We start from the raw sequence: 13,966 nt of genomic DNA, 5'->3' as shown, positions 1-13,966 counted from the left end.
TAAAGATTGCTTTAACATCAAATGAAACAATGGGCCTAAAAGTATTCTGTAAACTCTGAAAGACTATGTGAATGTGCATCAGGTAACCAGAACAACCAGAATTTAACAAGAGTGCTGAATTGCTGAGAAGTTAGGCTATATATGAAAAAGTAACATCATTTGGTGATCTCACTATACTTTGATGCTCTAAAAGTTCAGAGGCATTCATATGCTAAGGAAACTGTGCTTTGATATAGAATAGATCATTCTTCACTTTCCAAGACTATGAGTATTAAGTAACTAAGAGGCAGAAACCAAGCCAGTCAAGAGCAATTATCTGCCTGAATGGAAAAAGAAGATGTGGTATATATCTATATATAAATACAGATATATACTCAATGGACTATTACTCAGAAATGAAATTTTGCCATTTGCAACAACATGGATGAATGGAGGGTATTGTGCTTTGTGAAATAAGTCAGAGAAAGACAAATCTGTATATTATTATCATTTACCTGTGGACTCTAAAAAAAATGAAACAAATGAATGAATATAACAATACAGGAACAGATTCACAGATATAGAGAACAAACTAGTGGTTACCAGGGAGGGGAGGATGAAGAGTAAAGTAAAGGAGTAGGGGAAAGGGTACAAACCATTATGTATAAAATAAATAATCTACAAGGATACACTGTACAGCACAGGGAATATAGCCCACATTTTATAATAACTTTAAATGAAGTATAATCTACAAAAATATTGAGCCATTATGTTGTACACCTGAAACTAACATCATATTATAAATCAACTGTCACTTCAATTAAAAAAAGAGCAATTATCTACTATTTTCCTCCCTACCACTCCTCCTGCTCTCTTAGTGTAGTCCCTCCATCTCATGATCTCATTTCACTGTGGCTATCAGTGTGTGTAAAACAACTGTGGATCAGGCAGTATGCTAGGGGCTGACAAACAACATTTCATTTTAACTCTAAAAAAAAAAAAACAACAAAAACAAAAAAAAAAACAAGCTTTCTCTCTTTTCCCGAGTATACAGAAAAGAAAGCTGAGACTCAGAAACAAAAAAGAACTCTCCACTGTCATACAGTAAATAAACAAAAACATCAAGAATCAAACCCAGGTCAGCTTGCTTCCACATTCTAATTACATCTATATAGACCGTTTTGTCTCTAATTATTTTATTGTGCTCATCATCAATTCCTTTTTTCCTTGTCAGTTCTTTTTTGAACAAAAAAGGCCTCAAAGGACAGAGAACCTAAGAGTAAAAGAGGCAAGAGACTTGGACCAGCATTTCACAAAAGACGCCATCCAACTAGCCAGTAAATACAAGAGAAGGTGCTTGATTTCATTAGTCACCAGAGAAATGCCAAGTAAAACCATACATGGAATACCTGTATATAATTACCAGACTGGGTGAAATATAAAAAATAACATCAAGTTTTGGTGAGCCACCACGGGGGAGGGTGTAAACTAATGAATCACTTTGGAAAGCTGTTTACCAGTATTGACTTTGAATCTGAATATATGTATATGCCCCATGACTTGGCAATTTCATTCCTAGATTTATATCTAAGAGAAATGCATACCTAAACATCCAGAAAATAACATGTCACAAATATTTATAATAGCTATACTTACAACAGCCCTAAACTGGAAACTACTCAAATGCCCAGCAATGGCAGTATGGACAATTAAATGATGATCTAGTCATATAATAGAATACTATACAGCCATGAGAATTAGCAGGATACAGCCACAACTACATGCAACCAGGGATTAATCTCAAACTATAACGATGATCAACATAAGCTGAAGAAAAAAGGAAAGATACAGAATGAGTCCATTTGTATAAAATTCCAAAACAGGAAAAACTAATGTTGGAAGCCAGATTAGGGGGTACCATGGAGGAGGGGGGAGCCGACTGATGAGTGGAAGGGAAGATAAGGCTTCAGACATGGCTTGGTTTCTTGAGTTCAGTGTTGGTTACACAAACTTGTCCAATCTGCAAGCTTTCATCCATCTCAACATTGAGGATGTCTGCACTTTTTTGCATGCATGCTATACTTCAATAAAGAATTTACCCAAAAAGAATTAGTATCAATCTCTGCTCTCCAAAGCATGCAAATGTCCGTATTTTAGGAGTGTTGCACAGAGATGCACACAGAAACTTAACAGGCTTATATACCCTCTTAAGTTTAAATGGTATTTATTCAGCTAACAGATTTTCATGTTATTTACTAAAATAAAAATAGCATGACAGTTTAGATACAAGTAGGAATTATGTCTGAGATATGATGCTGGGTTTTAATGGAATGATTGTTTGGCACAAATGAAATAATGAAGACTAGATCTTGAGTTTCAAACTCAACAATGCCAAAAAGAGAGGCTTATGCATCAAGTCTTATGGGCAATGAGAGGGGCTGCAGCCAACAGGGTGCTCAGGGGATGATTTTTGAATATGCAGGCAACGCTAAACAAGTTAGGGGAAGGCGCCTGATAATGGTGATGGCTGTGGAAGGTTAAAAACCTAGAAATGAGGGACTATGGCATATGTACATAACTTTATTCAAAACCCACGTAACTTTCATGTTCTTTCTGAGAGATGATGTGAGAGGAGGAGGAATCCTTGAGAAAGCTGTCATACTAAAAAAAAAGGTGTAAGAACTAGTGGAGGATTGACACCCATACACACACACACTGTACCAACTGAATTAGGAATTATGCACTTAATATATGTATTTTTATGTGTATACACTTTTTTAATGTTTAATTTTAAAATGCCTACTCTTATTTGATTTGGCTACACAAAATAGATGTACACAATTTAAATTCCTAAGCTTTTGTTGGAATTTAGTACTGGCATGATCTAAGTCATCCTCGCATAAAATTGATAATAAATTGGGGAAAGGACACCAGGACAGTCCAGTTCGTGGACAAGGTCCCCATCACTAGTGTTCCACAGGGGCCTGGGTGCCCTTTGCCCTGTGGTCCACCTGTTTATTCAACAAGCAGCTTCCAGACTCCATGTGTTGTCTGCTTTGCAGGCAAATTAGTGCTCCCACTGCCAGATACATACATAGAGGGTTCTTTTCCTCCGAGGAAATAAATCAGTTTCAGACTGAACATGCTACGGCACTGGGTTGACTACCTATAAAGACAACCACAATCCATATATGAAACTGCCAGGGAAAAGGGACTGAAAAATGCTGCAGGTGGGAGGGTGACAGGTGAGAGATCCCAAGAGGTCAGTGTTTTAAAAATAAAGGGAAATTTATTTCTAGTGACCAAGGTATATGAATTTCTTTTATCTTCAAGCTATATTTGTGCCATATGCTTTGTGGTTCCTTAACCAAAACACAGGGTAAAAAAGTTTGAGAATTAGCAGGTGAACCAAATCTTCTAACTTTTCTGTCAAGACTACAGAAAATACAGTTTGGGGGGGGGGTCTCTTCTACTTGTTTACATGTTCAATGTCAGGAAAAAGGACAAAAATAAGTTGCGTAAAAATGACTGCTTTGTCTGAGGCTTTATTTCAGAATTCCTCTATTCAGTAGGCTACGTTACAATAGATTTCTTCCAATTCATTATGTAAGAATAAACAGAAATATGTAAAACCAAGGAATTGTCAATCTTCAGCATCTATTAAAAACATGGATTTTAAATTTTCAAATTATTTCTATTTTTTAATTTAAGATTTTATTTATGTGGATAATTTTATACTTTAAAAACTTGCTAATACTTATTCCCAAATCCTATTAAGAAGCACTTAATTTTCCTGCTGGGAAAAAAAACCCAATTCCTGTATATGTCATCTTTAAAAATCTTTGCTGGTTACCTCAGTACTACATTTGTTCCTTAATTATCAACTGTTGCATTCAAAAGACAAATGGCACTGAATAGATAATCATTACAAAAATCCTTCAGTTAAAGGGGCTTTTGATGCTTTTATCTATTTAATAAAATTGAATTTTATCTTTAAGATTGGCTAGGAATATAGTTAGCCCTTTTCCACCTCCTCCACCCCCGACTCTCCAACTTTATTATGTAGATCCGATCAGATTTTGACCTTGTTTGTCCTGGAAGCATCACATATATCTCTTGTAGTGGCCAATTTCCCAAGGTCACAGATTTCTTTGCACTCTACCCTGAAGTATTGATTAGTGCTCTTTGTAGATTTTCTATTTGCTTTGCAGCCAGGAATTGCAAATCAGTGTCAAGCAATTCAGCCCTGCAGTTTGTCTAGCCCGCATAAACCTCTTGTTCCCTTTCACATCACTCCCTCAAAATAAAGTAGCCACATGCAAAAGGAGTATGAAATAAAGGCAGCTTCCTCTGCGCTTGTCGGCTAGCATACTGCACAGCAGATTTCAATTAGCATCCAATCATCTTAAGTAGTGATACTTCAGTGTTTGTGTAAGCCTGCCTTGTAGAATTTAATACTCAGACAGCCATTTTGCAAAACACAGCAGGTCCATGAAATAAGGGCTATTTCAGTGAAACCGTCACAGAATGATAAAGCTGCTATAAATGCTGTTATTATTGCAACAGCTGTGTCATCCATCAAATGACGATCACCTACTATTTTTCTGAAGCTGTTCAAAATAGGATTTAATGATAGCCTCTGTGGCTATCTTTAATTTGACAAACTCGGTGGAGTTTCTCCCTAAAAAAAAAAAAAGATGTTTTCTTTCATGCCACCAAATATTTAAAGAGGACTACACAAAAAAGAGTATCAACTGGTTTGAACTGATACAGACCTCTGAGACAATGCACTTCCCCAACAATCCCAGTGCAAGTTATTTCCGACCTTATCAAAGTCACACGGCACTAAAGATACAGCAGGAAAGAAAGAAAAAAGCCACCTCCGGAAAATCTCAGCATCTCATATACCTCAGGTGCCTCGAAAACTCGTTGTCCAAATGATTGCTTCTCTAGCTGATCCTCAGCACAGGAATTAAAAACATCTGAAAGAGGCAATATGCACCAGACAGACACGAATCGTATTTCCAGCCCCTCGCTGCAATTCTACAGCAAGAGAAACTTACATAGGACACCCGTGCTCGCCTCCGATGCACCAGCCCACAGCACTGCATGAAGAGCCGTGCAGAACGCAGTCAGCGTGTGGCTTCACCGAGCTGCACTGTGCCTCCTCTTCTCATCAGAGCCACTGTCCATTTCTTCCCACCTTCTACTCCCAGGTAAGAGGCATGGGCAAATCAACACTTAGCTTCTGCCTCCTATGTAGTCTCTAAAAACACCACCGTTCCTGCAGGCATGCCCAAACTTTATTTTTCCCCTGTTTTTCTTTTTTGGGTAATTTGAGATCTTCTTCTTCGGGGAGTTGTCTATTGACCTGAAATCTACCCAGAGTATCATTTAGTTGCCTGAAATGACTGTGGCTAACACACAGTTGTGACTGTCTGGATCATGAGAGTGTCTTGGCAACGTTTCGATGGTAGCCATTCTCAACTGGGGAGATTTTCAAACATCAGAGAATCTGGCATTTTGCAAGCCTGCAGTCTCCTGCTTTTTACAAGAGGAGGCTGACTTCTGATGCTGTTTCTCTTACTACTCCTGAGAATGCAGCTGCTCCTGCTGCTGCTCTGTCTTCACTGGCTTCCTCACCACACGCAGACCAGCCACAGCATCCTTGCTTCCGTATTGCCTCTGGACCACTTCGGGCATATCTGATCTGTGCTTTCTCCCGCCTCCCTTTACCCTGAAAAATCACAGAGTCTAGACTTTAATTCACTCTGGATTCTGAGGACTCCAGAACCACCCTCCCAATTGTCAGACGCTTTGTCTTGCAGTACATGTTTCACATGAATTGTAGAAAGGATGGCTGGAGTGGCCTCAGGACCTGACTCACTCAACCACTACAGCTACACAGAGTGTTTTTTTTTTCTCACTGCCACATAATCATTTGCTACGTAAAGCACATTAAATAAACATAACTCTGGCAAGCCAATCTGAGCTGAGTCAGATCTAATTCATTAATTAGAGAATATATCACCTATGATTTTGATCCTAAATAAGTCTGCCTTCCAAGCATGAGATCTCACAAATGAATACTCCTTGTAAGCTGCAATTTACATCTTTTTCTAACAACACAGTTTGCAGACACTGAGCAGATCACAACAATGTTTCTAAAAGGACTTGTGCATGTCACACCTGAAGAGATGAACGTTTAAGGCATTTGGAGATAAAACCATTCATTTACACAGTATCAACCATTCTAATAAGCCATGATTCATACAGCCTTTCAGCAGGACACAGCTATGATTGTCCCCACACCCCCACCACGCCATATACTGTTGCTGCTTCAGAAGACATTTTAATGATTTCATGTCACAGATTAAGATCTCCCACCATTATGCTCTCTAGGTCCATGGAAAGTGCAAACCTATTAATTCTCAACCCTTTACCAATGCTTCCTGAAAAACCTATAATTTAAAGTAACAACTTTATATTATTATTCTTATTACTATTATTCATAGTCTAAGAGGCTATTAGAGCTGAAAAAAACTCCTGCCTTAGTTCCATGCTGTTCTTATTTGACTAAGAAAATAACTGAGGCCCCAAGTGGTCAAGTGTTTTGTCTATAAGTAACCATAAGCAATAGTATTACTAGTATCCACTAATTTATATCATTGAAATAATCTGTGGAAATTCTAGGGCCTTATCCTACAGATTAATCCTCCATATAAAGTAGAAGAACATCTGAGTCACATTGCAAATTGCCTTTTGAAGGAAGCCCTGGAAAAAAACCTTAACATTTTCTGGACCATACAAGATAGACTTCTAGTAGGTAGGCTATCACTTTGGTTTTTGAAATCAACTTTAGTGAGAAAGATGGCAAGTAATATAAGAGACCATATCATTCAAATTCAAGCTTTTTCCTAAGGATGTTTCATCAGCCTCAGTCAGGACATATTTACTAGAGTAAGTGAATAAAAATAAAAAATAAACATCAACTCAAAGTTAGAATAAGATGAAAGCATTGGGAACATGATCTCTTCTATGCTTCTGAATTTGATTTGGGATTCACTTTTTATCAACTATGATATTATTAGACACAATATGAGCTCTCTCATATTGTGAGAGCTCCCCAGTTCAGTAGAAATTCCACTCACGTGGCCTTTCCAGAATCAACGAAGGGAGGCCAGGCCCTAATCTGATTTGGCAAACATTTACTGAGCACCTTCCATTTGTGTGGCATCGTCCTAGGTGCTGGAGGTAGGAAATGAATAAAACACAATCCATGCCTGCCTCAAGGCACTGATAATGAAACAGAGGAAAGAGAACACGGCATTTGAGTGCTCTGGGAACACCATGGCACAAGACCTACCTGTCCCTGGAAGGAACCCTAAAGACTCAGCCAAGGTGGGAACCCTTTGGCTACTCTTTGCAGAGTGGGTAGATTGTATTCAGTGGAAAATGGGGGCAGAAAGAATCCAAGCAATGGGGCAGAAGACACAAAGCACAGATGATTATATACAGAATGGCCATCATTCAAAAGTCCACAAACAATAAATGCTGGAGAGGGTGTGGAGAAAAGGGAACCCTTCTACACTGCTGGTGGGAATGTAGTTTGGTGCAGCCATTATGGAAAACAGTATGAAGAGTCTCAAAAGACTAAAAACAGACTTACCATATGATTCAACAATTCCACTTCTGGGCATATATCCAGAGGGAACCTTAATTCAAAAAGATACATGCACCCCAATGTTCACAGCAGCACTATTTACAATAGCCAAGACATGGAAACAACCTAAATGTCCATCAATAGATGACTAGATAAAGAAGTTGGAACACAATGGAACACTACTAAGCCATAAAAAAGAATAACGCCATTTGCAGCAACATGGATGGACCTGGAGATTGTCATTCTAAGTGAAGTATGCCAGAAAGGGAAAGAAAAACACCATATGATATAACTTATATGTGGAATCTGAAAAAAAAAAAGACGGACTTATTTACAAAACAGAGACAGACTCACAGACATAGAAAACAAACTTGTGGTTACCAGGGTGGAAAGATGGTGGGAAAGGATAAATTGGGAGTTTGAGATTTGCAGATACTAATGTATATAAAATAGATAAACAAGAAGTTTATACTGTATAGCACAAGGAACTATATTCAATATCTTGTAGTAACTTACGGTGAAAAAGAACATGTAAATGAATATATGTATTTTCCTGTATGACTGAAGCTTTGTGCTGTACACCAGAAATTGATATAACATTGTAAACTGACTATATTTCAATAAAACTATACATACACACACAAAAAAGAACCCAGAATAAATGCAGAATAAATTCTGTTTCTATAGAATGTAAAGAATGTATATAGATTCAATGTTTATGATACATTCAGACAATAAGGATTAACCCCAAATCACTCAAGCTATACTGGGTTCTGCCCCAAATCCAGTCCACATTCATCTCTGTAAACCTAGGACTTACATACATACATAGTACATACACAGTAGGAGTGACAAAGATTCAAAGTCCCTTCACTATCCAGTCTTTAGTTCAGATAGGGTAACAGAGATGGACATGCGGCTGTTGGGCTAAGGGTTTCTCAGAGAAATACCCCGGCCTCGCTCACAACTTGGTACAGCCATGTGACCAGCTTCTGTTCCACAGGAGAGGAGTGGAACTGACACGTGCCAACATCTTAGTCACGTGTCTGCCCCTTTCTCATTTTCCCTTTCTTGCTGGCTTGAATGGAGGTGTTCATAGTGCTGGGAGCTGGGACAGCCATCTAGACGGAAGGACGCTGCACATTCAGGAGAAAAGAGCAACAAGACAGAAAAAACCAATGTCCCTAGGACTGTGGAGCTGCCAAACCAGCCCTACATTGCTTACATCAAGACTCTAACATGAAAGAAAACCCAACTTCTATGCAAACCTCAGAGATATTTAGGGTTCACTTCCAGATCATGGCAATAAAGTCAATATTGCAGAAAAATGAGTCACAGGAGTTTTGGGGTTTTCCAGTGTAATAAAAGTTATGTTTATACTCTACTGTAGTCTATTAAGTGTGTAACAGCATTATGTCTAAAAAAACACCCAATGTATGTACCTTAATTTAAAAAATACTTTATTTCTAAAAATTCTAACCATCGTCAGAGCCTTCAGCAAGTCATAGTATTAACATCAAAAATCACTGATCACAGGTCACCATAATGAATATGATAATAATGAAAAAGTGAAGAAAATGTGAGAATTACCAAAGTGTGATACAGAGACATGGAGCAAATGCTCTTAGGAAAATGGCACCAAGAGATGTGCCCAACCCAGGGTCGCCGCAAACCTTCAACTTGTAAAAACTGATGCGGTATCTGAGAAGCACCATGAAATGAAGCCTGCCTGTATCGTGTTAAGTCACTTCGACTTTGATCCCAGTTATAGAAGCTAAACCTGTATTTTAAAAGTACCTCAAAGAGTTTCTGGAATGAATGCTTCATTCACAGAATATCAAATTGTGGAGGAGGTGGGGGAACAGGAGCAGGAAAAGGGGCTGAGGAATAAGTGGAGGCACAAGGCAGCAGGCTGGGACTGGACTGGAAAGTTCCTTGAATATCTTAGACTTGATCTTGTGGGACACACAGAATTCTCAAAGCCTTTAAGTGTGAAAAATATCAGTGGTTTTATTAAGAAATAGGGGGGAAAAAAACCTCCATGCTGTTCAGCTGTAAAAAGTAGTCAATTGCTCTGTATTAGTGAGAAATTTGAAGTTATTGAACTCCCGTAGCTATCCACAACAAACGTCTATCTACTAAATAATCAAATCAAATCAAGTCAATAAAACTAGCTGTTTGGTTCATGTAGCCAAATCACAAACCTAATGGACTGTTACATCTGCTACATTGTTAAAAGGCGAGATATATTAAAAGTAAAATATTAAAAAGTGACAGTGAGAGGTAGAATGAATGACAAAAACAACACAGTGAATATAATTGTCGATCAATGCCAATGATGTCACTGCCAGGGACTTTAAAAGTCCCAAGAGATTTATTTCTGGGCAGTCTTTAGAAAGTCTGAGAATTCGTGTTTATTTACTATTCACTTTCTATGGTACTCGGTAGTTACAAGGGATAAAGTACTTCTTGTAAGAAGAAAACCCTTTGATAATCAGGTATGAAACTATGTCCAGAGAAGCTTCCTGTAGAGGGACTGAAGCTTTCTTGTCAGAGTGGACGCTGCTTGAGTGCTTCTGGCTCTTTTGGTGGCTGTGGTTTCAGGAAACAAGTGCCTGTCCTCTCAAAGACATGCCAGTCTGTCTGTGGACTCGCTGGAATCTTCCTCGATATACGTTGTTATAACTGCAACCATTCAGAGCCTAATGGTCTTAAGGGTACCAAAAACTTCACCAATTTCAGTAAAAAAGAAAACAAAAACAGGGCAGTGGGTATAGCTCAGTGGTAGAGCACATGCTTAGCATGCACAAGGTCCTGGGTTCAATCCCCAGCACCTCCATCAAAAAAAAAAAAAAAAAAAAGTAAAACAAAAACAAAAAAGGACCAAGTGTCTATATTCATCCATTCAGTCAATGGTATCATTAGACTCCTGTTCACCATGTACAGGTCTGCTAGGGATCAGTGACAAATGGACAAATGAAATAACCATGGTCCTTGACTACAGGGAGGGAAAAAGGCAAGTTGAATCAACAATCAAATAACATATAATTACAAACCAGTAACGTCTTTGAAAGTACAGAATACTATGAAAATGTGTTGTGAGTAGACATCTTTTAGAATCACAGGAGGTAGGAAAGGCATCCCTGAGGAAGTGCTATTGAGTTGAGGTCTGAACACTGGGAAGGAGTTAACCTAATGTAGGGGGATAAGGCAGGGAGAGGGAATACAGTAGCCATCCCCGATGGAAGGAACATTATTTACAAGGGTCTTTGTGACAGAAGGGAGAATGCTGTGTTTAAACAGCTGGAGGACAAAGGAAGAGGGGAAGAGGGGACAAAATGAGGATGGAAAGGCAGATGATTGTCAGGAGGACCACCACACTGAGGATTTTTATCTATATAGCAAGAGCAATGGGATTCCACTGGCACAGTCAAGAGGGATGAGCCAAATGACATCCTTTGAAACACACCCTGGGAGCAGAGCTGAAACTAGATTGGGAGATGGCCAGAGAGGAAGCAGGGAAACCAGCTAGGAAGCTTCTATGATTATCCAAGTAAAAGATGATGGTATCTTGTTTAAGGTGGTGGAGGTGGAAGGTAAGGCGAGTGGAGAAATCTATGAGATATTCAGGAAATAAAAATAGATAAGTACAGAAAACAGGAAAAGAAACCCAAAGGAAAAGACACAAGCTCCAAAATTCTTTCAATTCTGGATACTGCCATCAATTGTGAAGTTCAGTCTCCTGTAGGGTCCTGCATCTCCACTGAACTTTACTCCTTTAGCCAACAAAATGCACCACTGTCTTTTATTCCAGCTTCTACCGATTGAAAACCTTCTCTCTTTTTATTTCTCACCAAGGTATCCAGGTTCTCTTTTTATGTACTATTCTTTTTGCTTGTTTTTGTTGTTTTTCAGACCAACAATGAAGCATTTCTTCCCCGTAAAACACCATCTTCTTCTTTTTATTTTTTAACATTTTGTTTTTTGCTGTGAGCTACCACAAGATCTTGTATATATTTCCCTGTGCTCTACAGTATAACCTTGTTTATCTATTCTGCATATGCCTGTCAGTATCTACAAAAACCACCATCTTCATTTGTTTATTCCACCCATTACATAGATAGGAGCAGAAGTAAGTAAAATAACTACATGTAATGTAATTGGGGGAGATGAAGTCATACTTTTAAAATGAATAATAATTATGAAATGTGTACTGAAATTAAATAGTAAGTTTAAAATGTATTTTGTGTTACAGAGTTAGAATACACATGGTACCATTCAAGACTGTGAGAAGACTATGTAACCCTAATAAATCCCAGGTCTCTTATAGCCCAGTCATATTGAAAGAAGTACAATCCAACAGCAAAAAGTAATTGAGTATCAAACACCAGTCTTTCACTGAGTACCTCAAAGAGCACAACAGAGAATCCTACAACCCACATTTCTCAAAAATCCTTTTCCTTCCCTCCATGATTCTCTTCTACCCTAAAGCCTGCCTTCAATTTCCAACACAAACAGAAACATCAAAAACTCCCTTCCCAGGCCCTCAGCTTCCTGATTCTCTCTCCCTGAACCTACAGCCCCCAGTCTTCTACTTGGTAGATCTGCTTAATTTCTGTAGAACTTTATTTTCTTTCAACACTGAATAGGCGAGACAAAGCTTCTTTATTATGGGAGGTAGAGGAATTGAATAAAGAGAAGAGGACAGCCAAGAACATTTGTGTGTACAATTTTTCCAAATGACACTTTTTTTCAGGAAATACATTTGATCAGTTCCTTTCACTCATTCCTAGCTCTAAGGAAATACAACACGTATGTAAGAAAGAAAACACTAACCCTTCGGTGAAAAAAGACAAGACACATTATTCATGGTGCAACATTTCATGAACAAATCTATGATGATAACCTGATAAAATATTTCACAGAAGCTCTATTGCTTTCCTGTTTGTTTGGAAAGACCAAGAAAGAAAAACACACATTTTCTCTGAAGTCGCCATGCAACCTCAGGATAGATTTGGGAATTTGGTAACATATGTATAAACCAAATATATATTTTTACTAAAATCCTTTCTTGGCATAAAGATTGCCATCAGTATCAGCCCTGCCACTCTCTGACTAACCCGACTCTGCAGTTCATTTACAAAATTGACAAGTGGCATCTTTTTGAAAATCCGTGGGCTCCACTGGCAAAGGCAAAGAGAAGTTAATATGCATTGACTCCTACCAAGTGCCAGTCACTGTTCTAAACACTTGGTACAGAGTAACCTTTGATTCCCCTGAGAACTCTACAAGGTAAGCACTACTTTTATCTCCATTTTATAAACAACAACAACAAAATTGAGGCACAAAGAAGTAAATTGACCAAGGAAATCACAGAACTAGAATTTCTATCCAGGAGTTTGGCTTCTGAGTCCACAGTCTTCCTATACTCTCCATGAAATGTAAAAATTCTTTATATAACCTGATTCTGGGGAAGTACACAATAAAGATTCATTAATTAACTAGTCCAATCATACAACAGCTCATCTACCCTGAGCTCAGTGATTCTCCTACTGGTTTCCCCAATCATGCTGATCTTTCTGCAGAGCATTCCCATCCTGCACTTCCTTTCTCTTTCATGCAAAATCTGAAATCTGACCCATTGGAAAATTCCATTTCTGTAACAGATATCTTCTTGTAAAAATGAAACATCTTTTAGATATACAAACTCTAAGCTATTTACACAGGTTAAATTATTTCAAGCTTTCTTTCATAGTCTATTTTTCTATCTATTCCTCATCTTAGTTCAGAAATAATTTAAGGCAATTTGTAAGAATAAATTTAAAAATAACATCTAAGTTGCATGAAAGAAAAAGGAGGAATTAAAAGAAAAAAACAGTACAATAAAGCTGGGGACACAAAATGGAGACTGGAAATGCAGCCCCTAATAGTCAACATACTTCCTACATGAGCCGTACATTTGGCTGTAAGCTTTCTAGCAGCCAACTCAAAAAGGGAAACTCGGTCAGTTATATAATTTACTGTCCGTAAGCTTAAAATAAACCAAATGCTCAGAAGAACGACTCTGCTTGGCACTAACACCAGACACTGAATCCTCCTGGAGGGCCCCATAAAAAAGAACATTGTGTAACGTGAACAGCACTCCTGACGGCATCATTACGGTAAATGCCACAGTGAGTTTTAAAGAACTGCTTCTTAGGCTAATCTTCACTGGAAACTACAAGGCTCACACCACGGCAACATTCAATAAAATAATCCAGGGGGAGTTAGGGGAGAGTGGTACCCAGACAAGGTACCTAACTCCGTATAGAGGTGGCTTGATCC

General features: G+C 38.4%; 1 protein-coding gene across 7 annotated transcripts in view; it reads right to left on the bottom strand.

Moving 5' to 3' along the window:
• The window catches only part of CACNB2 (calcium voltage-gated channel auxiliary subunit beta 2), a 347,729-nt gene that overhangs the window by 224,939 nt on the left and 108,824 nt on the right, over positions 1–13,966 (bottom strand). The window contains exon 1 of one of the 7 annotated variants that reach the window (XM_006190047.3): positions 5,043–5,271. The exons of the other annotated variants lie outside the window; for them this stretch is intronic. Within the exon in view, the coding sequence (XP_006190109.1) occupies positions 5,043–5,090 (48 nt within the window). The 5' untranslated portion in view covers positions 5,091–5,271. Of the gene's footprint in view, positions 1–5,042; positions 5,272–13,966 lie in introns of those variants that run through there. 7 annotated transcript variants of the gene reach the window in all.

This window comes from Camelus ferus, chromosome 35 (assembly GCF_009834535.1).
Source record: "Camelus ferus isolate YT-003-E chromosome 35, BCGSAC_Cfer_1.0, whole genome shotgun sequence".
NCBI lineage: Eukaryota > Metazoa > Chordata > Mammalia > Artiodactyla > Camelidae > Camelus > Camelus ferus.
Note: the sequence above shows the minus strand (reverse complement) of the source record. Positions and strands in the feature narration are given on the sequence as shown.